At 36.5% G+C, this 27,593-nt stretch overlaps 1 protein-coding gene across 1 annotated transcript; it reads left to right on the top strand.

Annotated features, from left to right (window-relative positions):
• Nucleotides 1-16,213: 16,213 nt before the first annotated feature.
• Nucleotides 16,214-26,784, top strand: LOC115430313 (arrestin domain-containing protein 3-like). The gene is made up of 8 exons (XM_030150263.1): nt 16,214-16,762; nt 21,356-21,437; nt 21,585-21,732; nt 21,822-21,924; nt 22,045-22,301; nt 23,785-23,938; nt 24,401-24,555; nt 25,689-26,784. The coding sequence occupies exons 1-8, from the start codon at nt 16,483-16,485 to the stop codon at nt 25,764-25,766; spliced, it is 1,257 nt and encodes a 418-aa protein (XP_030006123.1). The 5' UTR covers nt 16,214-16,482; the 3' UTR covers nt 25,767-26,784.
• Nucleotides 26,785-27,593: the final 809 nt, after the last annotated feature.

Here is a 27,593-nt window from a genome sequence, read left to right on the forward strand (position 1 = left end):
CAAAGAGCATGTATGAAGGTGTGGTGCTGTTGCATGGAAATGTTGAATTCTGTGTTTTTTCTTTATTTCTTTTTCTGCTATTTTTATTGTTATTTTAAAGACAAAGCTGCATGTTATTGCCGTTTATTCCATAACAGTATAACAAGTTCACACGCACTCATACATGACATAAAATCACACTACATGTTGCATGTTAAATGTATGAACCTTTCTGTCATGTGTGTTGCAGCGACATGAGCTGGATTTCAGTCGGTGGAATGTTACCTTTTTTGTGCTATTGGAGGGTCTACATTATTTTCTGTTGTCATTGACTTTATTTGCACATGTACCAAATAATATCACTATGCTGGTTTATGTATTTATCCCCAATGATGAAGAAAAACAAGGGCTGCTAATGAATATTTTTGATGATGTGGCTGTAAAATTTTAGAGGACAACCTCAAATGTTTTGTTTTATTGAACACTTTAAATGAGAAATTCAGTTTACAATTAAATAAAAAGCCAGAAGAACAGGAAGAGTCACATTTAAGAGGCTCCAATCCTAAAAAATAATAATATTAGTTTGTCTACAGTGGTGGTGGAGGTGCTTCTTTAACCTGTAAAGACCCAGTGCTACTTTTATGGCCATTCCAAAATATATTTTTCTGTATTCATTTACCTGTTCTTAAGTGATTTATCACCATTTATTATGACATTATCCTCTGTATTTGGCATTTTTTCAGTCATAAAAGCTCAGGTTAAAGTTAAAGTTGTATTAAAAAACTATACATATATATATCAGAAAACTGAAGAAAAAAAAGACTTTTTCAGCAAAATACTGTATATCATTAACTGAACATAAAACAAGTGTCTCCATCCAGTGTCGTTGATCCAACTCCATGGGTTTTACTAGTGAATCAATGCTGTAGAAGATGATAGTGTTTCCATGGTAACTACGGAGCCTCTAAGCATCCAAATGGGTCATATCTGATGACCAAGAAAAGATGACAAACTGTATTTTACACCAATTATTTACATGTATTGATAGAATTATTGGATCAACAGGTATTAAACAGTTTAGATCAGTAGATGGTTTTGGTCATGGGTGGCTGTTTGGGTCTTTATGGGTTAAACCACAAAAGGGAAGATCCTAACTTTTTGTTGATGAACAGGACACACCAAATGATTCAAAACTTTGATGATAATGTCACTATGGAGATGAACCATTATCTCCTGAGCTGGATTTCAAAACAACGATCTCATCGGATTCACTTCAACATCTTAGTGTTTTTTCCTCAATACTCTGCTCTTCCAATTCATGTAACATCCAGTTTATTTTGGACCAAGTGTGAGCATTTAGCAGTGTTACTGTGATTCGCGTAATTTGGGATGGACTTTCCTGCATGACTGTGTAAGATGCTGTTTGTGTGTGTGTGTGTCAGTCTCTTGCATGATGAAACATAAAATATATTCAAGTGCATTTATAGAACTATATGAATGTGCATTCCATCTAATACCATGTGTCTGTTCCTTGTGTGTCACGTCCATATCATGTCACACAAATGGTTGATAAAGGACACAACCTGATGCATTTAATGCGTTTTATTTGCAGTTTGCTCTCTACAACAAATGAATACTTTAATTATTTTACACTTCTTGTTTTCCCTGTTGCATTGCACTGATGCAGAATTATCACTGCGATTGTAATGAGAGCAGGACTGACTGCAACGACCGTGTAGCATTATTTATCTGAGAAAACTTATAAAGCTGTTTATACACAGATCCACGTGGCTATTGTGTGTTTTGTGTCTTTATCATATGAAAGTAGAAGCAGTGGTAGAAACAGTAAAATTAGAGGTGAAGCTCTACTGCTTTAGATCATTAGACCATTATTGCACTTTTAACCTTAATTTAACAGAAAATATTCAATAACATAAAAAAATCTCTCTTAGCCAGCAGCACAGCTCACAAGAATGTAGACAATATTGCAGCCAATCATACACATGCATATGTACAGGGTGGGGAAGCAAAATTTACAATATTTTGAGGCAGGGATTGAAAGACAGTGTATGACCAATTAGTTTATTGAAAGTCATGAGAATTTATTTGCCACAAGAAAATTGACATAATAGAAAATGTTTTTATTCTATGTGTCCTCCTTCTTTCTCAATAACTGCCTTCACACGCTTCCTGAAACTTGCGCAAGTGTTCCTCAAATATTCGGGTGACATCTTCTCCCATTCTTCTTTAATAGTATCTTCCAGACTTTCTCGTAATAGTTTTGCTCATAGTCATTCTCTTCTTTCCATTATAAACAGTCTTTATGGACACTCCAACTATTTTTGAAATCTCCTTTGGTGTGATGAGTGCATTCAGCAAATCACACTCTTTGACGTTTGCTTTCCTGATTACTCATATGGGCAAAAGTTTCTGAAAAGGTATGGGTATGATTATGACATCAATATATGTTTGGTTTCAAAACAATTGACGCAGTGCCAGCTGAGAAAAAACAACTAAATGTTCATTGTAAATTTTGCTTCCCCACCCTGTACAGAAATATCATGAAATACAAGTCAGGTATAAATGACAAATATAAAGAAAAATGGAAAATGTGTAAATGAACTCAGAAAAACATCTATAACCAGATATGTCTGCATCTGTTTCATTTAAATCAATGTGTCTAATGTGTCATTTTGTATTTGAATCCAAGCAGATGAAGCAGCATTCTGTTTTTAAAAAATGGATTAACACAGACATTTAGCAGTAACTAAACAGAATACAGTACATTTGAACACTCCACACAGTTGTATTTTAATAAAATGTACTTAAAGCACAGATTAGAAGTAATCAAAAAGACGTAATGAAAAAAAAAAGAATACTATTTAATTCTGTTTCTTAGAGGCTGCAGGCAGCCACAGTGTTGAAAATTGCTTAATCAGACTTATAATACACATTTTAGCTACGAACCATAATTTCTTTTCAGTTTAGGCAATTTCATTAAGGCAAAGCTCTTTTTTCCTTTATAACATTAACTTGTGCGAACGTCCTCAAGCTTAGTCTATGATAGAAAAATGTGCCTGTATTTCTCTGCAATGGAAGAAATACAAATTGACTCTTTGCATGAATATAAGTTATTCGCTAATAAAGGTATTTGACACTAATAAAATGCAAATAATTATACTTCAGTGTACCTCATAAACACATGAATAAAAAATCTACAAAAAAAATTAAAAAGCAAAGGATATGAAAACAAAATATTTGTCAGTCAAAACTTTTGGCCACAACTATACAGAGTTTGTAGGCACATGAAAGATGTGTCTGAAGGGTGTCTAAAATATAAATATAAATTCAGCTAATTATAGAAGATTACCAATATGTCTGTACAAAAACTAGAGCAGATGATAAATAAACAGCCTCTAAAACATTGATTTTGCTTTTTGATTTAGGTGATTCCCAAACTGACTTACATAGTTGAATCTAACTTTGTAAAAATTCCCTTTCCCTACTTAAGTATGTTCACTTCTGGCAATTTGTTTTTACTTCATAGTGATAAGAGTATTAAAAGTGTACTAAAATATTAATTGGTGACAGTATGCTACTCAGAAACCTCTTCTACATGTCCAAAAGTATCCTCTCTATCTGTTCTATCTGTGCTCAATACCCACCAGAACATTCTCATGACTCTATATATGACTGATCTGCCATTATGTCAGTTTATGCTGCAGTTTACTGATGCATATCAATACACAAACTCACACTTAACCAAAAATAGTCCACACTGAGAGAGAACCGCAGAGGGTAAAATGAGGTTCCTTTATCAGTCAGGAAACTGTCAGTGATCTGATACTGAAGCGGTGAATCCACCCCAGTCAGGTTTCAGGTCAGATCTCTGTGTGTAGTCCAGCTTCTGCCAGCAGAGGGACTCCAGACTCCAGGATCAGTGGATCTACAGGTCTGCTCCAAGTTCTTCACACTCCATTTAGAATCCATCATCTGACATTGTATGAAGTGACTCCCTTCACAAAGGAAACTCAAGTCAAGAGCATGTGTTTTTATGAAGATATATTTTCTGGCCTTTTTGCCTTTATTATATGCACAGTTACCCAGACAGTGCACATTCATGTGAATATATATTTTTGTCTTAGTAATAGTAGTTTATATTATTTTTATATTTTTACGCTCATTTCCTTTTGCATGCTATTTTTTTAGTGCTAGTTGGTTTTGGTTGTTTTAATTTCCTAATTAAATTATTCTATTTCCATTTTTATAATTTTATACCTGTCTTAAAGGTCCCATATTATGCTATTTTTCAGTCACGTCATATAGGTCTCAGAAGCCCAAAAACATAGTATTTAAGTTTGTTCGCCCCAAAATCATCCTTTGTTCGGAGTTTCAGCGGTCGAAAAAGTCCCACTGACCAGCCCTCCTCAGAACAGGCTGTTTCTGGGCCTGCTTCCGGATATGCAAATGAACGCATCTGTCCACGCCCCCTTCCCCTCCCCCTCTCTGGGAGAGGACGCGGCTTACGCTAGCGGTACTACGCGCTAATGTTGACTGTGAAGCCATGGCTCATCTCGTCTACAATACACATGTCTCAGACAGAACGTCTTTCCAAACACTGGCTTTCTTTGCCTTGAGGCGTGATTGAGCCCCGACGGAAAACGGCGGTGTTGTGTCGGGTTCGTGGACCTGACACGGAAAGACGCCTGCCGCCACTAATGCAGGCAGCTGCTAACAAGCTTGATGCTAACTCTACTGATGCCAACCACAAAAGGCCCGTGTTCAAAGTAGTTCTGTTGAATGTCTCTTGATATTATCAGCTCTTGCATGTTAATGGGGACGCAAACGTTAGCAGCAGTAACCGAGCTATGTTAGCTGCCATGCTAACGTTAGACGTACACATCAACAACCACCAGCTTATCCGTAATGTAGGGTTATGCAGTAAAGATACAAAAAAATGAGAAGAACTTACATCTCCCACACTTGTACTTGGGTCACGAAGCGTTGGTACTGCGTCCTTCTGGATTCGGAGTCTTTGTGCTAAGCCGGTGTCGGATAAAATATGGACCTTGTAAAATTTGGACCTATTTGGAATTTGCGCACGCGCGGGTGGTCTAGGGGTAACTACTAAACAACACGCAGACAAATTAGGGGTCTATTATACGCATAAAATATGTACCGCGGATTTTCACGCATGCGCAAAATCGGCAGGGGTACAAATTTTATAGGGGTCCATATTTTATCCCACACCGGAGCTGTATGGGCCCATGTTCGAAAAACACTCGTCCGTGAAATGCCGGGCACACACGTACAAGCGTTTGGGAATGTTGTTTGGTCCATGACCATCACAGATAGAATCCAGCCACTTTTTTCGGAGAGACTCGGAAGTGGGGAGCAAAAATAAACTTTCGTGTTGGTGTGTGCAGCCAACAACACCAGAACTTGCGTGTCTCGCCTTCGCCATGTTTGTTGTCCAAGAGGTACTTTGCCAGGGCGGGGCTTACCTTTTCATGCAGGGTGGGGGCACAGTCAGGGGGAGGAGTTAAATCCGCTTATGTCGTCATAAGCGGACCCAACTCAAACTCGGCCGTTTGAGCAGGCATTTTCACAAAATATGGTGTAGCAAGGCAGGGAGGAAACAGACAGTTTTCAAATTCGAACCTCATAATGAGGCTACTGCAACACACACTACTATAAGAAAACTTTCACAAAGTGAGATTTACATAATATGGGACCTTTAAATTCTCTTGGCATTCATTGTAGACGGCAAAATATGATTTTCATTGTAAAGGGAAACCTGTTTCTTTACTTTACACATGACAATAAAAGGCTTCGAATTGCTTTATTCGAGACAGAAAGAATGGGGACTGACGTGTAACGCTGGACCTGGGCCAGGAACTGAACCCTGGGCTATGTGATAAGGCCTTAGACCATGTGGGATGTGTCGTATAAGGTGAACCACTAAAGAACCTCATATCATCAGTGGATTAAACCACCACCTGTGTTTGGTCTGGTTTCATAACACTGGTCTACAAGTAAAATACCTCCAGAATAAAAAATAGTGAAGCTTTTACCAAGTTTCAGTCATGAACAAAGAAGAATTAAGTGAAAAATGCTGGTTGGCTGTAGTTTGGATCCAAATGTGAAATGTGTGAGAATTCATGAGAAATTGGGTTTTACATTCACTTTACAGGTTCTTTCTAGTGGAAGATCCATGAATCTATTATATAAATGTACATAAACCAATATGTGTACATTGAGAACCTCAACTAAGCAGCACTGTTATCATTTGTTTTCCAATTCATATTATTTTGTAAGTATGTAAGATTTAGCACATTTTATCTCTGAGACAGATCATTTCTAAAAAACAAACAAACAAAAAAAGTAGACGGGTGTAACTAAAGTATATTTAAGAACACTCTTTGCATGACTGTCAGAACAAATCCTTCTAAAATCTCACTGGAAAAAGGGTTTTAGAGGAAAATATTTGCATTTTTTGTGTGGTTTATACTGTCTGTTATATGTATCTGCTGAAAACTGATAAATATAACCTGACATCGTTTTCACATCAACAAGTTAAAGATGTTTAATATTTAAACATGAACAGTGACACAATCAAAAACATTTTCCCATTCTTAGTTGTTTTGTTTTTTTTTTGTAACTTATATTTTATTAGTTTTAAAAGAACAACAACAAAAAAAAAAAACAAAAAACACAACAACATAAATAAATAAGTCTGGGTAGCACAGTCTTATCAATTATTTTGCTTTTATAATGTCCATTTTTTCCACTTTTTATTCATTTGCGGTTCTTATAGTCTCAATCTGTGTGTTAGTTTTTCCATTAGAAATATGTCCTCGATCGTAGTTATCCATTGATCCTTTGATGGTACATTCATCTTCACCCAATTCCTTGTTATACACTTTTTTTGCAGCTATCAGCATCACCTTTACCAAATATTTATCGTATTCACGTATAGTGTCATCACCAAAGTTGCATAAATAAAGAATTTCAGGTTTCTTTGAAATTGTGTATCCTAATACTTGACTTAGGACATTGCAGATCATTTCCCAATATTCTGAAAATTTTGAACATTTCCAAAAAACATGAGAATGGTCAACATCCATCTCCCCGCATTCTCCAACATTCCTGATGCCTCTGGAACTGTTTACTTTTAAACTTGGGTGTAATAAAAAATCTTATAAGATTTTTCCAGGCAAATTCCCTCCATGTCAGAGAGCTAGTAGTTGTATGATGTAATTTCCACATGTTTAGCCAATCTATATCATCAATTTCTATGTCAAATTCTCTTTCCCATTTCACTTTTACATAGTAAGTTGTTCCCATTCTTAGTTTTTATCTGGGACCAGCAGTATACTATGTACAAATTCCCACATATGTATTTTTAATCTGGATTCATCTTGACTATTCAACAATACAGACTATAACACAACTTTAAGAAATGTTAAAAACTTTGTGGTTTGAGTATTTTGTTAAAACATTATAATGCATGACTGAGCTGGTAGGTTTGTCTCATTGCTAATTCTTTGTCTGCTCTGTCCCTGTCCTCCAAAACGCTGACTCTTCATTATTTCATTCAAGTCTTTATCAGCTGTTACAGTGAACTGGAAGATAAAACCTTGGAAGATTAATCTAATCTAATCTGTATTCTTTCCTCAAAGGAGGGAATCACCATCACCACAATAAAACCACTGGACAAAATATTCTACACATCTTTCTTATAATTACTATGGTCTGAGGTTGTGGTGTACTGTAATGATGAGACTTAATTATAAAAATGATTTTAATCATATGTCAGTATTTTTTAATAACATTTCTAAGGACAACAATGATGTCCATTACAGCAGACATGAGCAGTTCTAAATATTATATAAAGGTTATTTTACTTCATTTTCAAGTGTAAATATATATCACACTGTAATAAGTATGATAAAACACATTTTAGTGCCTCAGACCATCTAAACATGCAACATTTTCCAAGTATTTTTCACAGATACACAAAAACAAATCTTTAGTTGCATAATTATGAACACATTGAACTGAGCTGCACATGGACATGCTGACTGAAAACTCTGATTACAGGCCCTAAAGATTCAGAGTAATATAAATCATGTACAAATTAACTAGAAGATAGTATGTGTACATGCATTATGTAATAGCTGTGTGCAGAAGAAACTGTACTCATGTGCAAAGTCACATTTACACAGGGACATAAAAACAATACTACTGCAGCATGCTGTGAAAAAAAGATTATAAAATCAAATAAAATGAGAATAGTATATTCAAAAATTGCTTTTGTGCCCCAAAATAATCATGAAAATCAAATATAAGCACTGTTGGTTTTGGTGACAAAATGTGACCTTTTGTTTTTTTGCAAACTACCCTTTTTATCTTGCTTTTTTTTTTTTTTTTTTGTCAAATCCTCCTCCGGGCACATGTGGGTTTGAGTTCTTGCCAACCTTGCCAGAAGAACAGGAAGAGTCACATTTAAGAGAATCCAGTCCTAAAACATAATAATATTAGTTTGTCTACAGTGGTGGTGGAGGTGCTTCTTTAACCCAGAAAGACCCAGTGCTACTTTTATGGCCGTTCCAAAATATATCTTTCTGTATTTACCTTTTCTTATGTGATTTGTCACCATTTATTATGACATTATTCTCTGTATTTTGCATTTTTTCAGTCATAAAAGCTCGGGTTGAAGTTATATCAAAAAACTATATATATAGATATCTATCTATCTATCTATCTATATATATATATATATATATATATATATATATATATATATATCAGAAAACTGAAGAAAAAATGACTTTTTCAGCTAAATATATCATTAACTGAACATAAAACAAATGTCTCCATCTGCTGTCATTGATCCAACTCCATGTGTACATGCACTGTGTAATAGCTGTGTGCAGAAGAAACTGTACTCATGTGCAAAGTCACATTTACACAGGTACATAAAAACAATACTACTGCAACATGCTGCAAAAAAAATCTTATAGAATTAAATAAAATGAGAATAGTGTGTTCAAAAATTGCTTTTGTGCCCCAAAATAATCATGAAAATCAAATATAAGCACTGTTTGTTTTGGTGACAAAATGTGACTTTTTTTTTTGCAAACTACCATTTTTATTTTGCTTTTTTTTTTTGTCAAATCCTCCTCCGGGCACATGTGGGTTTGAGTTCTTGCCAACCTTGCCAGAAGAACAGGAAGAGTCACATTTAAGAGTCTCCAGTCCTAAAACATAATAATATTAGTTTGTCTACAGTGGTGGTGGAGGTGCTTCTTTAACCCAGAAAGACCCAGTGCTACTTTTATGGCCGTTCCAAAATATATCTTTCTGTATTTACCTTTTCTTAAGTGATTTATCGCCATTTATTATGACATTATCCTCTGTATTTTGCATTTTTTCAGTCATAAAAGCTCAGCTTAAAGTTATATCAAAAACTATATATATCAGAAAACTGAAGAAAAAAATGACTTTCAGCAAAGTATATCATTAACTGAAAATAAAACAAATGTCTCCATCTACTGTCATTGATCCAACTCCATGTGTACATGCACTGTGTAATAGCTGTGTGCAGAAGAAACTGTACTCATGTGCAAAGTCACATTTATACAGGTACATAAAAACAATACTACTGCAACATGCTGTGAAAAAAAGATTATAAAATCAAATAAAATAAGAATAGTATATTCAAAAATTGCTTTTGTGCCCCAAAATAATCATGAAAATCAAATATAAGCACTGTTTGTTTTGGTGACAAAATGTGACTTTTTTTGCAAACTACCATTTTTATTTTGCTTTTTTTTTTTTGTCAAATCCTCCACCGGGCACATGTGGGTTTGAGTTCTTGCCAACCTTGCCAGAAGAACGGGAAGAGTCACATTTAAGAGGCTCCAGTCCTAAAACATAATAATATTAGTTTGTCTACAGTGGTGGTGGAGGTGCTTCTTTAACCCAGAAAGACCCAGTGCTACTTTTATGGCCGTTCCAAAACATATTTTTCTGTATTTATTTACCTTTTCTTAAGTGATTTATCACCATTTATCATGACATTATTCTCTGTATTTTGGATTTTTTCAGTCATAAAAGCTCAGCTTAAAGTTATATCAGAAATTATATATGTCAGAAAAGTGGAGAAAAAAATGACTTTCAGCAAAATATATCATTAACTGAACATAAAACAAGTGTCTCCATCTACTGTCATTGATCCAACTCCATGTGTACATGCATTGTGTAATAGCTGTGTGCAGAAGAAACTGTACTCATGTGCAAAGTCACATTTACACAGGTACATAAAAACAATACTACTGCAACGTGCTGTGAAAAAACTCTTATAAAATCAAATAAAATGAGAACAGTATATTCAAAAATTGCTTTTGTGCCCCAAAATAATCACGAAAATCAAATATAAGCACTGTTTGTTTTGGTGACGAAATGTGACTTTTTTTTTTTGCAAACTACCATTTTTATCTTGCTTTTTTTTTTTTTGGTCAAATCCTCCTCCGGGCGCATGTGGGTTTGAGTTCTTGCCAACCTTGCTCCATTTGGGTACGTATCACCAGAGTCCAGGTCAGGCCTGAGTCACACATGCTAATCTTACAGTTCGCTCTCATTCTCAGAAAGAAGCTAAAGCTGAGAAGTGTTGAAATCCACTTATAGCCTGCAGCTATGACTACAGCTCTACCACTTTACTCACAGTTTGGTTTATCAGTCTGGGAATGGTGTTTATCCAGTCATCTTATTAACTGCTGTCTATAGTAATACTGTTATTTACTAAACACATCATAGTGGATGGTGCTATTGTCTGAACTGCTTTACACAGTACAAAGCAAAGGCAACAAAATGCATTTATGTGGTTTCTACATAAGAGGGAAATAGTGCAGACAAAACGTATACTCCTCATCAAGTTTACAAAAGCTTCACTGCTAAAAAAAACAAAAAAAACATGCATATTTGCTATTGTTTAACCCATAAAGACCCAAATATCCACCAGTGACCCAAACCATCTACTGATCTAAAATGTTTAGTTCCTGTTGATCCACTAATCCTATCAATACAGGGTGGGGAAGCAAAATTTACAATATTTTGAGGCAGGGATTGAAAGACAGTGTATGACCAATTAGTTTATTGAAAGTCATGAGAATTTATTTGCCACAAGAAAATTGACATAATAGAAAATGTTTTTATTCTATATGTCCTCCTGTTTTCTCAATAACTGCCTTCACACGCTTCCTGAAACTTGTGCAAGTGTTCCTCAAATATTCGGGTGACAACTTCTCCCATTCTTCTTTAATAGTATCTTCCAGACTTTCTCGTAATAGTTTTGCTCATAGTCATTCTCTTCTTTCCATTATAAACAGTCTTTATGGACACTCCAACTATTTTTGAAATCTCCTTTGGTGTGACGAGTGCATTCAGCAAATCACACACTCTTTGACGTTTGCTTTCCTGATTGCTCATATGGGCAAAAGTTTCTGAAAAGGTATGGATAATAGTGTTAGGTATGATTATGACATCAATATACGTTTGGTTTCAAAACAATTGACGTAGTGCCTGCTGAGAAAAAACAACTAAATGTTCATTGTAAATTTTGCTTCCCCACCCTGTACATGTAAATAATTGGTGTAAAATGCAGTTTGTCATCTTTTCATGGTCATCGGATATGACCCATTTGGACGTTCAGATGCTCCGTAGTTACCTTGGAAACACCGTCATCTTCTACAACATTGATTCACCAGTAAAACCCATGGAGTTGGCTCAATGACAGTGGATGGAGACACTTGGTTTATGTTCAATTAATGATATATTTCACTGAATAAGTCACTTTTTCAGTTTTCTCTGTTTTTTGGTATAATAACCCTCAAGTTTAATCTGAGCTTTTATGAACATCTATATGATTAGTACATTATATGTTGGAAAATATTTGAAATTCACTGGAAAAATGCAAAATACAGAGAATTATTTCATAATAAATGGTGACAAATCACTTAAGAAATGTTAAATATAAAGAAAAAAATCATTCGGGAACTACCACAAAAGTAACACTGGGTCCTTATGGTTAAGTGACTTATATTCTCCATCTGTATCCAAAGGGTGAGCTTCGACCACTGTTAAATTATACACTGTGTTTCTGTCTATTAACAGTAACTTAAAGCTGCACTGAGAGGGAATCCACCCCCCACCCCACCCCCTACCCCACACACACATTTTACTTTCACATATAGACTGTGCTACAGACATCTTAAATGTTTAAAAGCATGACAGCTCAACAAGCAAGAGCAAGAACCTGTTGAGTGAAACATCCCCGAGTAACAGATTTGTCATAAATGTACCGTAGCTGAAACCTGTTTGGTTTGCCAGACAACACTGCTGGGTGAAGCCAGTTACTGACAAGTTTAATCCCATCGTTAAGCAAAGGTTATAACTGACAGACATGTTTTGGACAAACAGTCTAATGAAAAGATGCTTCTTAGTTTTCTGTGATAACACCTTCTAGAACACTAGTCTGTTTTTTTCTGTTTTTTTAACCCATAAAGACTAAGCAATTCCCAAACAGTTTTTTCCCTCTGTATTTAACCTTCCTTAAATGATTCATCACCATTTATTATAATCGTATCCTCTGCATTTTACATTTTTTTCAGTGAAAATCATGTATTCTGCTATGTTTTATTCTCTGATTTTGTAAATGTTCATAAAAACTCAGATTAAAGTTGAGGGTTATTATATCAGAAACAGAGAAAACTGAAGGAAAGTGACTTTTTCAGCAAAGATATCAATAATTGAACATAAAACAAGTGTGTCCATCCACTGTCACTGATCCAACTCCATGAGTTTTTACTGGTAAATCAATGTTGTTGAAGATGACAGTGTTTCCATGTTCACTACAGAGCCTCTGAACGTCCAAATGGGTCATATCTGATGATCATGAAAAGATGACAAACTGCATTTTACACCAATTATTTACATGGATTGATAGGATTAATGGAACAACAGGTATTAAACAGTTTAGATCAGTAGATGGTTTTGTTCAATAGTGGATGTTTGGGTCTTTATGGGTTAAAGAAATTATCTGCCTCAGAAATTTGATGTAAATCTCACATAGTTTAATAAGATGAACTGGAAAATGAAATGACAAAAGTCCTGGTGAGGTGATGTTTTCAATGTATACAATAAACTGTTAAATATATATTAGTTTATGTACATTTATACAATAGATTTATAAATCTAACACTATCTGTAAAGTGAGTGTATTGTAATGTGCAGACAGTGTTTTGATCTGGTGGCTCTGACACAAACATTTCCTTTGAATAAAACCCATTCTCTCACTAATTCTCTTATTTTCACCCAGACTGTATCTTGTAAACTACAGCCAAGCAGCAGTTTGGACTGTTCTTTTGTTAGTCGTTCACAGCAAAAATTGGAGAGTTGAATCAACTCCCACAGAGTTGATTTTAACTCTTTTTCAGAGTTTATATAGGTCCACACTTTACAGAGTTAAATTAACATTTTCATTGAAGTTAATTATTTAACACTATGCCAGAGTTGCCTTTTTTAACTCAGAAACCTGAGTTAACTTAACACTGACTGCTTTAACTACCAACACTCAAGAATGGTAAACGGACTGAACTTTTATAGCACATTTTCTACACCTTCATGATGCCCAAAGCACTTTACAATTCCTCACACTCACCCACACACCAGTGGGTGACTTTGGCACGGGGATAGTCAGAGCCAGGATTTGAACCGCCGACCCTTTGGTCATTGGACCGCTCTACCATCTGAGCCACAGCCGCCCTTCATAAGCTTACTGACCTGGGTTAAATTAACCCATGTGGATTTATTATTTACACTGTCAGAGTTTCTCCTTTAACTCAAACAGAGTTAAATTAACACCATGAAAGTAACAAAAATAACACTCATTTTACTTAATTTTCACTCTGAAAGTGGTGTTAATTTTAATCATAAAAAAAGTGAATCCATTAAAAATGACTTAAAATTCAATGTGAACTGGCAGAGGCCAGGCAAATTAACACTGGAGAGACGCGAAACAACACTTCTCCTGAGTTAATTTCCACAGGCTTGACTAACTCTTTTCATTAACCCCAACTCTGAGTGACGTTTAACTCACAGTGAGTTAAAACTACACTTTGAGAGTGAAAATTTAACTCTCAAATGTTTAACCCTGAAATTTCAACTCTCCAGTTTTTGCTGTGTTCAAACTTTTCAGCTTTTATTCTAGAGGGTTTTTACTCGTAGACTAGTAGAATCAGTATGTCGCCCACAACTTCTTCCTGTTTAGATTTTTCATACATTTATCAAAGCATTCACTGCAAAACCTCTGATCCAGTCAATGTTCACACTCTACACAACGATACTACCAAAATGTGGAAGTGTGCGAATAGTTCTATTTACACATCACCGGGTGTCTGTTTGTACTAAACCTGTCATGATGAGGTAGATATGGATACAGTCTGCAATGTTTTTGTGTGTTTAAGTCTACAAGACCAGATCAGCCAAGTAGATCCTTAATGAATGATGTTTATTATTAGTAGACTGTTGAGCATATAATAGGAATTACATTTTTTTTTTTTACCTTTTCTCATGAAATGATTGTGACAATGTGATTTACTGTTGATAGATAAAGTGTAACTGGGACTCAGTATGTAATCATTGGACCTGGTCAAAGATGATTACAGATGTGTATAGGAATAAAAGGAGGAATGTGTCTGAAAATTAAATTATTACAACGTTATGGCCAAAATTGTATTGACTTTATTAGAATTTTGTGAATAAATGAGTGTTTGTTTGGTTTTTTTTGCCTTTTTGTCAACATTTCTGTGTATTTTTTTAAACTATTATTTGTGTCATTGTTTTCACATTACATTACATTTATGCATTTGGCAGACGCTTTTTTCCAAAGGGACTTAAAGGGGAAAACCAAAATAAAAGAATGAAATACAAGAATAGATTAAAGACATAAAACAGCTGCACAAGTAAAACCAGTGAAATACAAATACCAAGTAAAACAATAAAGTAAACATAATAATACACTCTTGAGGGTATGCAGACAGAAAACACTTGCTCCTTTAACCCTCCGGTATCCGGGTGCGCCTTTTAGGCACACTTTGCACTTTGTTTTAAAAAACTTCATATTATTTTTCACAATTTAAATAAGGTTAGAATTCAAAAGTTGTTCATTTTTGCATGATCTTTAAAATTCTGGCCACCACCTAAACTTTGCACATTGTAAACAAAAGAAAATTACAAGACTAGCATCTGTCTCCCAAGTGTGCCTAAAACGCACTATTTCTTCCATTTGATCTGTATGATTACGGCTGACCTTGATTCACAAAAATAAAATCAAATTAGAGCAGAAAAATAAATCAATATATAATATTTAATAGTTTGATTTATAGGTGTGCATTTTACGCACACTTGGTGACAGATGCTAGTATTTTTGTACATTTGACCTAGCGCCAAAAATAATAATGCAAATTAACCAGTGTTGGAGTTAATCATTGACATATGCCAGGCTGCAAAAATCAAATAATATGTGATCCACTTTTTATGTAGTATATTGAATTTTTTATTTATTTATTTATTTATTTTTTTGTGTTCTTTGCATCCCCCAAAAAATGGTTTGTTTACATTACAAACACAGCATTTAAGGGGTTAAAAAATGTGACAGTTATTGAGTATTTGGTATTTTTATTTACAGTTCAAGTTGATGAAATAGAAAAAAAGTGTAAAAGAATTAAAAACAAACTGTATGAAATTGTTTTTGATATTATTCCACAAGTGTGCCAAAAAGACACACTTTGGTGCTTATAAGGGCATTGCTGGACGGGATACCGGAGGGTTAGGCTCACTGTGCTATAATGAAGTTATAATGTTCGGACATATTCTATATCAGTCCATAGCTTGTGTTCTAGTCCATTTCCTGTCGTGTTTTCGCATTTCAGTAACAGCTTTGAGAAAATGTCTGCCCGTGGTAGAACTTCCCCAGCTTTCCTCACTTCTATCACCTGTGGGGACAAGCGCAGACATATCCTCCCAGTGTGTTTTTCAGTATTTGTCAGAGTTGTTGTTGCTGCTTTAGAGGCTGAGCTTCAGCTTCTTTCCTGAGCGCGCAGGCCGGCCGGTCTGTGCGCACATGCTCAGTGAGGGTATTTTTACGCACAGACGCTTTAAGAGCCGAGCGCCTGGAAGCTGACGGCAGCAGAGAGACCGGAGAGACACCAGCAGAGGCGGAGGAGAGCCGAGAGGAGCAGAGAGCTGAGGCGGACCATCAGCTGTGCTTCCCAGCCAGATGAGCCATCACACAGGCTGCCGCACAGCCGGCTCTGCGCTGGGGCCCCGGAGCTAGGCGCATGCGTTTGTGCCACAAGGCTCTAAAAACTACTTCTCCTCCATAGACTCTTTAGTTTGTAGCTTTTTTTTTTTTCCATATTTTTTTTTTAATTTGCCATCATGGTACTGGGCAAAGTGAGGGCCTTGGCAATCTACTTTGACAGTCTGAATGAGAACAACCTGCCGGCGTACTCCGGTGGGGACCTGGTGTCAGGGAGGGTGGTGGTGGAGGTGACCGGGGATGTGCGGGTCAAGAGTCTGGATATAACCGCAAGAGGAGTCGCCAAGGTCCGATGGACGGAGTCTCGGAACGCCGGGGCCAACACGGCTTACACTCAGAACTACACGGAGGAGGTGGAATATCTCCACCACTACGACACTTTGATAGGAGAGGAGAGAGGTAAGAAAGTGTAAAGTGTGCACAGGGTTAGTGGCGCAGAGGGTGGAGGGATGCGCCTCAGCTGATGACTGCAAACTTTTGACAGCAGTGTGTTTGTTCATCAGTGTGTTGATGCGAGTTAGTCTGAAACTTTTTTCCTAACATGGAGGGTGCAGTGGTGTCCAAAACAACAGTGAACCCCCCCAAACCTGCAGCCCATCAGTGTGCGTGTGGTGCTGATGCAACAGCTGATGCGGTGCCTGGGTTCAGTACCTCACTTCCATCAAACCAACACACACACACATTCACACACACCCTTTCATATGTGTAGAATTATGCTTTTTAGTTGCAAAACCAACACTGACAGACAGTGTGGAGCTTTAAATGCCTCTGTTTCCAGTAATCTGCATCCTGGCATCACAGTTTGCTTCGGGGAGAAAAGTTGCGATCGATGTATGAAACCCTGGGAAGAAATATTATAAAAATCGAGCCGAAAATCTAAAGTGCGCAAATAAGACTGGTGTTCGACAAAACAGAAAACACGCAAACATGGGAAAATCGATCCATTTAGGCTGATTACATCTTGAAGTCTAGCTCAGGCAACTCCCTTTGTTAGAAGCGGTTCAAACCTGTTCAGAAACTGCCAGAGAGGGAGGGGAGGGGAGGAGGGGAGGGGAGGAGGACCAGACCGCTTCTGCATGGATGTGTGTGTGTGTGTGTGTGTGTGTGTGTGTGTGTGTGTGTGTGTGTGTGTGTGTGTGTGCACAGCAGATTGTTATGTGTGAGGACTAATATCTGAGCTGCTTGCAAAGCCCTGCACTGTACCACCTCCGAACTGTAACACACTTGTAAAACACCATGCAAATAAATGACGGAGAAAGTTATGTATGGAAATTTGTTGCAAGATGCGCAAAACCCAGTGTGGGGAACTGTTACATCAGCGCCTGCTCATGTTTCCAATTGGTTAGAAAAAGTTGTATAGTTTATTTTATTTTATTTTTGCAGCACCCACCCCCACCTAAATAAATAAATAAATAAATTAATAATAATAATAATAATAATAATAATAATAATAATAATAATAATAATAATAATAATGTTTCTTCTTTACTGGATAAAACCATGATATAATATGGATTTTTCTCTGAAACTGTGCTAGATTATATTTTAAGGGTCATTTCTCCATCATCATCATCATATTCCTCCTCATCATCATCATCATCATCATCATCATTAGGACAGAGGAGGATCCAAACTTCTGAGGACTTTATATAAACACATTCTGTCAGTGTGTTGTTTATTCACGATACAATGATAACAGTCATAAAAAGGTCAACGGAAAATAAAATTATAGGAGGGAAATGTTTATGCCTGGAAGCAAGGGCTGATGGGAAACTTGTTGGATGGTTCTGCTGATGAATAAAACCATGCAAATGCAGCAGGTGTTGTTTTTTTTTTTTTCCTCATCATTTTTTCCCACTCTGAGGCTTTGCGTGGGTCTACCTGGAGTTCACAGTTGGTGCAGTTACTACACCCTTCCTCCATCTCCCCACTTCACCACCACTACCTCCTCCTCCTCCTCTTCTTCCTCGTCCTTTCACGCCACACACCACATGGCTGTACAAATGTGGGCAGGGGCCTGTCAGGGGCTGAGCCAATCAGAAGTCGAGCTCTAATTCATGTCACATTCTGCACCAATGGGAAGCCGAGTTGTAATGCATGCGTTGGAGTTTCCAGCTGAAGGAAGCTGCTCAGTCTGGTTCATACCGGTCTACTCCTGCTTGCTCTGTGGTGCCGGTGACTTGACGCGCCCGCGCTCGTGCACGCACGCACGCACACATACGCACAAACCCAGACGCATACGAGCCTTTTTATGACTCCTCTCACACATATGAACACACACAGACGGACTCACAAAGTGCAGAGATGCGGGATTAAATGAAAAGAGTGCTGAGGTGGCAGAAAACTGGAGTTCAACAGGGTCGAACGGCGACATTTAAAGAGAATTCTCAACACAAACAATAATAGTAGAAATGAGGAAGTGGCTAGAGGTCATGTTCTGTGCCTCTCTGGGTGTGTTTCCTCAGCAGCTCTTTATGACTCCCATTTATAGCCTGCTTTTACTCTGTATTTTAAGTGAACAAATTATGGTTTTATATATTAAAATAAAATAAAGTTTAATGTAACACAATTTTCCATAAACATTCTATCATTAACTTGTGAATATGTGTAATCAACACATAAAACACACTCTTTAAAAGTGGTCTATAAGTGGAAAAAAAAAACAAAAAAACAACAACACTCTAGAACAGGGGTGTCAAACTCATTTTAGTTCAGGGGTCACCTTCAGCTACATTTGATCTGAAGTGGGCCGAACCAGTTAAATAATAACATAATAATATATAAATAATGTTCAATCCAAAATTTTCTCTGTTTTAGAGCGAAAAAAGTAAATGTGCATTATGAAAAGGTTTACATTTACAAACTATCCTTTCAAATGATGTGAATAACATCAACAAACTGAAAAAATAAGTGGAGTTTTATCAATATTCTGCCTCAGTTTATCATTTACACATGTACATTATACTGTACAGGTGACAGTGGATCTACAAACATACAAAACATTTAATGTAACATAATTTTCTATAAACATTATATCATTAACTTGTGAATATGTGTAATCAACACATAAAACACACTCTTTAACACTGGTCTATAAGTGGAAAAAAACACACTCTAAAACAGGGGTGTCAAACTCATTTTAGTTCAGGGGCCACATTCAGCTACATTTGATCTGAAGTGGGCCGAACCAGTTAAATAATAACATAATAATATATAAATAATGTCCAATCCAAAATTTTCTCTGTTTTAGAGCGAAAAAAGTAAATGTACATTATGAAAAGGTTTACATTTACAAACTATCCTTTCAAAAGATGTGAATAACATCAACAAACTGAAAAAAATAAGTGTAATTTTAACAATATTCTGCCTCAGTTTATCATTTACACATGTACATTATAACAGACAGGTGACAGTGGATCCACAAACACACAAAACATTTAATAACAGGCAGAATATTGTTTAAATTGTACTTACTTCTCTTAAGACATTTCAGGTTGTTCATATTTGTTCAGGTTATTCACATTTTTTGCGAGATTATACTTTGTTTTAGTGTAAATACATGAAAATATTTACATTTACAAAGAGAAAAATCTGGAGTTGTCATTATTTCTATGTTATTATAACAGTATTTTATTGGTCTGACCCACTTGAGACTGAATTGGTCTGAATGTGGAACCTGAACTAAAAGGATCGTTAATATCTAAGTGTAATTTTTGCATTTCACAAATGCATCCACAGGGCCGGACTGGACCCTTTGGAGGGCTGGATTTTGTCCCCGGGCCACATGTTTGACACCTGTGCTCTAGAATAAAAAGCAATTAAGAAACAAAAAGTTAAAATACTGTCAGTTTTGGATTAAAATGTGAAACTGAATTAATAAGAGAATGTGTTTTACTGAAATGAAAAGGAATGTCTGTCTCAGATCTGCTTCCAAACACTGTCTGCCCATTCACTTTTCAGGTTCCTTATACTGGAATATTTATGAATCAACTACATAAATGTACATAAACCCATATGTGTAAATAACACTTCATCATATACATTGTAAATATCATCCAACCAGCACTTTTGTCATTTGTTTTCCAATTAATCTTATTAAAGTATGTAAGATTTAGTGTGTTTAAACTCTGAGGCAAATAATTTCTAAAATATCGCAGACCAGTGTAATTTGTTTCTTATATATTTTGTCCATAAAAAGGTATTATATCCTCTAAAATTGTAAATATTTAGGCTATAAACTGCTGGACTTATATTTCCTACATCACCGAGAATTCCTTTGATACCCACAACACACTATTTACTGTTAGTTACACACTCTCTTTTTTGTTGACACTTGTTTTTGACGTTCCAATATTTCAGACTAACAGTGAGCGCAGTGACACCTTTTCCTTAAACTGAGCAGGAAAACAGATTTCTGGTGTCAAACTTGGCACATACGTCGCCCTGCAGAAAGAAACTCAAACACTCCATGAACAAATATTTATGTCAGTTTTGTAGTGGAGGACTTTAGACCATCGCAGCGAGTTAAAAGCATTCCTTATACCACATCATATTATTTCAGCCACTTGAATAATAATAGTAATTAAGTCCAGCATATTGTTATTTTAAGATTTGGCACCAGAAAACTAAACTTTAACAGATTCAAATACATTAATGGGTGATGTGATCATTGGAGAAGTGAAGAAGGGCATTAACTGAATTTATTTTCAAACTTCAGTATCAGTGGTCATAAAAAAGACTCAATTCTTTTTCCTGAAACAACTTTTTTTGTGTGTCCTCTCTGTATGGTTTAGTAAATAATCTATTTTTTGTACTTTGTGTCATCTCATTCTCTTCCACTGTGCCCCTAAGTCTGAAATATGTCTTCAGAGGTGAAGTGATAAGAGTTGACAGTGACGTAGATCTGACGTCTATACTGTTTCAGACAGGGTGTAACCCCAGTGCTGAATGTAATCTGAAATGTGTCCTGTTTTTTTTTTTTTTTTTTTTCAGATGAGGACTGTCCAGAGGAAGGCCTGACTGTTCTGCATGCAGGCTTACACGAGTTTGCGTTCAGCTTCAACCTGCCTCAGATGTGAGTAAACGCTGTTTCACGCATGCACATGTATGAACCTACCAGTGCATGTCAGAGACCATTTACAGTCACAGACCACCCACACTTCCTCATGCTCTTTTTTTGTTTTTTTCTTTTTCCCTCCGCCCTTCCTTTCCCATCTATCAGGGCCTTGGCCACTTCCTTTGAAGGGAAGCATGGCAGTGTGAGGTACTGGGTGAAAGCTGAACTGCACCGTCCATGGCTGCTCCCTGTGAAAGTCAAGAAAGAGTTCATTGTGTTTGAACACATCGACATCAACACGCCGCTGCTGCTGGTAGGCAGACTGCACATGGTTCATTTATTTTAAGAAGGCAGGAATGGTACTTATGTTTTCAGTTAAAACAGATGATTGTGTGCGAACAGGCCCCTCAGGCTGGTACCAAGGAGAAGACACTGTGCTGCTGGTTCTGCGCTTCAGGACCAATCTCCCTCAGTGCCAAGATCGAACGAAAGGGCTACACACCAGGTGAGCCGACCCCTCCCTTTTCACATCCTTTTACTCTCCCTTTTGACGTCTTCACGATTCTTCACTTATTTCGTTTCTCTCTCAGTCTGACAGGCTGATTTCTTCTTCCCTCTTTCCAAGGTGAGTCTATCCAAATCTTTGCCGAGGTGGAGAACTGCTCGTCCCGCGTCGTGGTGCCCAAGGCAGCGCTGTACCAGACGCAAACCTTTTTTGCTAAGGGCAAGGGGAAGCAGATCGAGCAGCTGGTGTCCAATTTGCGAGGAGACCCTCTGCCACAGGGGAAGAGCCAGAGCTGGGAGGGCAAACTGCTCAAGATACCTCCAGTATCCCCTTCCATCCTGGACTGCCCCATCATCAGAGTGGAGTACGCACTGGTGGTGAGTTAACAAATGTTTTGTAAAGTCATGTGTAATTATGAATAAAATCAGGGAAATTAGAAATGAGAGCATCTCCTCATGGATCTCACTCAGGAATACTGATATGAAAAGGCAAAACTGAGTTTTTACACTGATTTTATCAGTTTTTCTCAACAAATTATTCTATAGTTAGATTGAAATTGTTTCATTTCCTGAGGCATTAAATGAATTAATGTATTTATTTTGGTTTGTACATTCATCATTGCACGTAGTGCAATAAGTAAAACAAACATAAAAACAAAAAGAGAAATAGGCTAGAAGCAAACGCTTATATTTTTACCTATCCTTTTCACCTGATACACTGCTTACATTAAATTAAATGTGTACAGTATCGAGCATTCACACCATAACCAGGAAAAAAAAAAAAAAATCAACAACAGCAAAAACATATCTACCATTTCAATTCAATATTCCAAAATAATTTTAAACTTAAGGTTTTTTTTTTTAAACTTTGCCAAGGAGTGAATAACTTAAATTCATCATCAGGTCCTTTCCATAACTTCACACCCACAACCCCAGTCCATCTAGACTTCACATTTGTCCTCACTTTAGTCCATTCACAAACATAAAGATCTCTGAAATTAGAATTACAATTATATTACAATATAATATAATTACAATTACAATTATAATTACTCTCTCTTAATTCCAAAAAAATCACAAAAAATACTACTACTAAATACTAAACATACATACATACATCAGGCTGGATTAGATGCACTGGAAAATAACCATACAGCAACCCATTAATATCCCACTACAACTTCACTTAACACCAACAGAAAGTCAACCAACCAACCAACCAACCAACCCAATCAATCAATCAATCAATCAATCAATCAATCAATCAATCAATCAATCAATCAATCAATCAAATTTTATATATCCCCAAATCATAACAAAAGTAATCTCATGACTCTTTAAATTTAGAGTTGGTCTAGACCAAGACTTGACGCTTCTAAAGTAAACAACAACAACAATAACAGCAAACCCCCACTTTTACGTATCAGTTCCTATTAATAACCTGCTAACAGCCTATTCTGTTTTACTTTCATTTAAAGAAGAAAGTGAAAGTCTACTGCTGTGTCTAACATGTAAATATCAGGTTTATTTTCAACATTTTCAAAACCGAAATTGCAGTGAGAAAACATGTGGGTGGCAGGATTTCATGAAGGTTGTTGCGTGGCATCTGTGTGAGCTTCATAAGGTCATGTGCTTGTATTAAGGAGGGAATTAACACGAGCTGTAACAAGCGCACAATGCAGTTATGTAATATATGCAGCCAAAATAAAATAAGAACCCCAGAGGCTGTACTTCATCACAACTGATCTGATAAAACAGGTCTGGGAAATAAAATTTGTACTGTGGTTTGTTTGACTCCTCCCTTAATTTTTTAAAATATTTATTTATTTCTGTGTTGCCGACTGTTCCTCTCTGTTTGCAGGTGTATGTGGACGTTCCTGGGGGGTTGAATTTGTCTCTCTCATTGCCGCTGGTGATCGGGACCATACCTCTTCATGCTTGCGCCACTCGTACATCCAGTATCAGCAGCAACTGCAGCACTTTGAACTGGCTGGGCCTGACAGAGAGACCCGAAGGTATGCCCTGCAAAAACACACACAAACCTGATTCTTCTTCTTCTTTTTTTTTTTTTAGTCAAGTTTTTATTGGAATTTTCACTTGGTACACGGCAATCATACAATGTTGCTTAATGTTAACAAACAGGGCTTCTATACATACATGAAAAGTATCAAAAATGCTACAAAGTGTGGAAGTTCCCTAGAAGAGAAATACAATAAAATGAAATAAAATAGATAAATAAATAAATACTAGAGGGAAGTAGTTCAGCTGTCATCTTGCTGACTGTCAGTCATAGTTATGTAAGACCAGAATTGCTCCCAAACTGGTACTGTGGTCCCATCCCTGTTGTTAAACTTATGAAACATACATTCACATGAAACGGTCTTTTTCATCATGTTTACCCCTTCTTAACCTGATTCTTCTCATGAATTCATAACACAAAACGCATCTCTGACGTTGCTGGTTCGTCTCTCTTGCAGCACCGCCAAGCTACAGTGACCTGGCAATATCAGAGTCTCACAGGAGGGATTGTCTGCAGGGCTGTGATAGGTCCGACGAGGAGGGAGAGGAGCAGGGATCTGTGCTAACATACATCACAGAGTTCAGATATCTGCCCCCGCCACTCTACTCAGAGGTACAGTTTATACCCACACACACTCACACTCACGCAGATACACTTTATTTATTCTGAAAATAGACACAAACAAGCTGAGACCTGTTAGCGGTTGTCACGGTCATGCTTCTCTGAAACGTCATTGACCATAAACGAGAACAGCAGAAGTACATGATGATTGTATGCGGTAGTTTGTTGAACTCTGAGATGAAAATTAATACAAAAACAACAAAAAAGATGGATGTTGCAAAATATGACAGTCCATTTCAGCAGCAAAAAAAGAAATAAAAATAATGACAGACACACTAGGACTCATACTACACTAGGACTATTAGTGTTTGTTTATGAGTTGCATCATTGTTTCTTTCACGGAAGAAAATTTAACTAAATTAATGAAAATACATGTTGTTATTTATTTATTTAAATGTCATTTGACAGGGACAATACATTTAACCATTGTTACATTTTAATATGTATATAGGACTTGTAGCTATTGTAGCTAGTTTGCAGAACATGTCTGTGGTTAGTTTATAACAAACAAGCAAACAAACAAACAAAAACAATATGACAAAACAACATTAAAATCAACAAAGACTAAACTTTTGACAAGATACATACATGTGGACACAGGTCTAAAAACAGTTAAAAAACACTGCAAGTTAAGAATGAAGTAAAATAACAAGAGCCTTGTGACAGATTAGATCAATACTGGATGTGATTCAATGTAAAGTTAATTATTTATGTTTTGTTAGAACAGATTATGATGATGTAAATATGTAAATAATATTAGATTTTTAATTCTAATTCTTTAGTTCTATAAATATTTATATAAATACCAAATCTTTTATTTTTCTCTTTATATTTTAATTTTTTCACTCATTTTTGTTTTTTGTGCTAACTGAAATTTCCCCACGATGGGACAAATAATGTCTTATTTTATCTTATCTTATCTTATCTTATCTTATCTTATCTTATCTTATCTTATCTTATCTTATCTTATCTTATCTTATTAATTGAGGTGACAACATCAAAAGCATGAATTCACATATAAAAAGTCCAGCTTTTTGAAAACATGACAGTTGGTTTTATGTTTCTTTTTTGCCACTCTCCTTTCATGAGCCGTCTCTAAACATGTGATTCCCCCTCCCCCCCAGGTTGACCCGTACCCTGACCCCGTGGAGGTGTGCGGGGCTTCGGATGTCAGGAGACCTGACGCGTGCCCATCCCGCTGAAGTGATCTGAGCAGCTCAGAAGACTTCTGTATGACCAGCCGGAGCTTCCTCAGCTCAGGATCCCACCAATGTTAGCTACAGACCCACATAGCTGGCTTCCCTCCAGATAATACATCTCCATAAATAAGGCGAGACCCTCCCTGACCCGGGCACGCCAGCTGTGAGAGTATTCGGTGACTGTTGAACGTATGGACCAGGGATTTCAAGCCATGCTGGATCCTCTCTATCCTGTCCTCTGACACCACTGTAAGACTATGACGAGGCAAAGTGAAAACAGCACTCCCAGTGGTCAGAAGATCCTCCTGCCTCACCATGAGATTTGCACATACCGTAATTACTGTTTTCTATCGGTGGTTTAATATACTGCAGGTTTTGCAGGTTTATATGCTAGATTCTGTCCAGAGATGTAAACAATATTGTACTCTTTAATCTAAATGGCACATTTACAACAGGACAGAAGCTCTGTTTAGTTTAATGGTAGTTTGAGCTTGAGACTGTGGCCTAAAGGCGCCGCTGAGCTTCAGGTGGAGGTAAAGCTAACTTTGCGTGAACAAAAATGAACTAAGAAATTAAAAAAAAAGAAAAAAAAAGGAGCAAGCGAAATAGCCAGATGAAATTTCTGGTAGTTAACTGCGGAAATGTGTTTCATAAACAACCACCTCGAGCACTTAAAGTAAAGCTCAACTAGTAATGAATGTGTTTGAGAGAGAGAAAGTATGTGTATGTGTGTATGTGTGTATGTGTGTGTGTGTGTGTATGTGTGTGTGAATCAGGTATCCAGCCAGACAGGGTCTAGCAAAAAGCACAACTCCGACCAACCCTGATTACGTACCATAAGTCGCCTGTTGGTTTCTGCTCTGAACTAAAGCTTCTCTCGCTGTAGATTTTTCCAGACGCAGATATTAAAAAGCTACCTGCTTCAGAAAAGAATATCAAAGTATAAAAAGATAAATGTTTACAAGATGAATATATCAAATTGAGAATGTTGTTCAAACATGACTTCTTCCACCTAAAAAAAGTACCAAGTGCAATATATTTTTGTATTTGTGATTTTTTTGCACTAGTTTCATATACTCTGTTGCTGTTTCTTCCATTTCTGTGCATTATATTATTGTTATTATCATGATCAAGTTTTTATAAAATTAAAGGTTTATTTTATAAAATAACAAAGTGATTGTTGCATCTTAACTTTGTGTCTAATTTTGATTTGAGTGGTTTTCAGCATTGGAGGTAACCAGTTTTAAGGGAGTAGAGTTACATCACATCTTTCAGAGATAAAAAAAAAAAGCAGGAAAAGTCTCTAATGTTATCTCATAATGTTGACTTATAGATGACATTTTCAGCACTTTTCAGATTTAGTGTGCACTTTTAAACAAATCTGCATTAAATTGCATTGAAGAAAACAATTTTTAATCATATTTCAACAGACTCATATCAAAACAGGTTTTAATTGTTTTACTGATTTAACCTTGATTATTTGTTTTTGCTTTTATCACCAATGAAAACCCATTTCCTGTGACTATTTCCTTTAAAACCAAAAAGACCCAAACAGGCACCACTGACCAAAAGCATCTCCTGATCTAAAATGTTTAATAACTGTTGAAACACTAACCCTATTAATAATTCAGGTAAAATGCAGTTTCTCATCTTTTCGTGGTCATCAGATATGACCCATTTGGACGTTGGTCATAGAAACACCGTCATCTTCTACAACACTGATTCACCAGTAAAACCCATAGAGTTTGATTAATGACAGTGGATGGAAACACTTGTTTATATGTTCAGTTAATGCTATATTTTGTTGAAAAAGTCACCTTTTCCAAAATT

Source organism: Sphaeramia orbicularis, chromosome 12, assembly GCF_902148855.1.
Source record: "Sphaeramia orbicularis chromosome 12, fSphaOr1.1, whole genome shotgun sequence".
NCBI classification, from domain to species: domain Eukaryota; kingdom Metazoa; phylum Chordata; class Actinopteri; order Kurtiformes; family Apogonidae; genus Sphaeramia; species Sphaeramia orbicularis.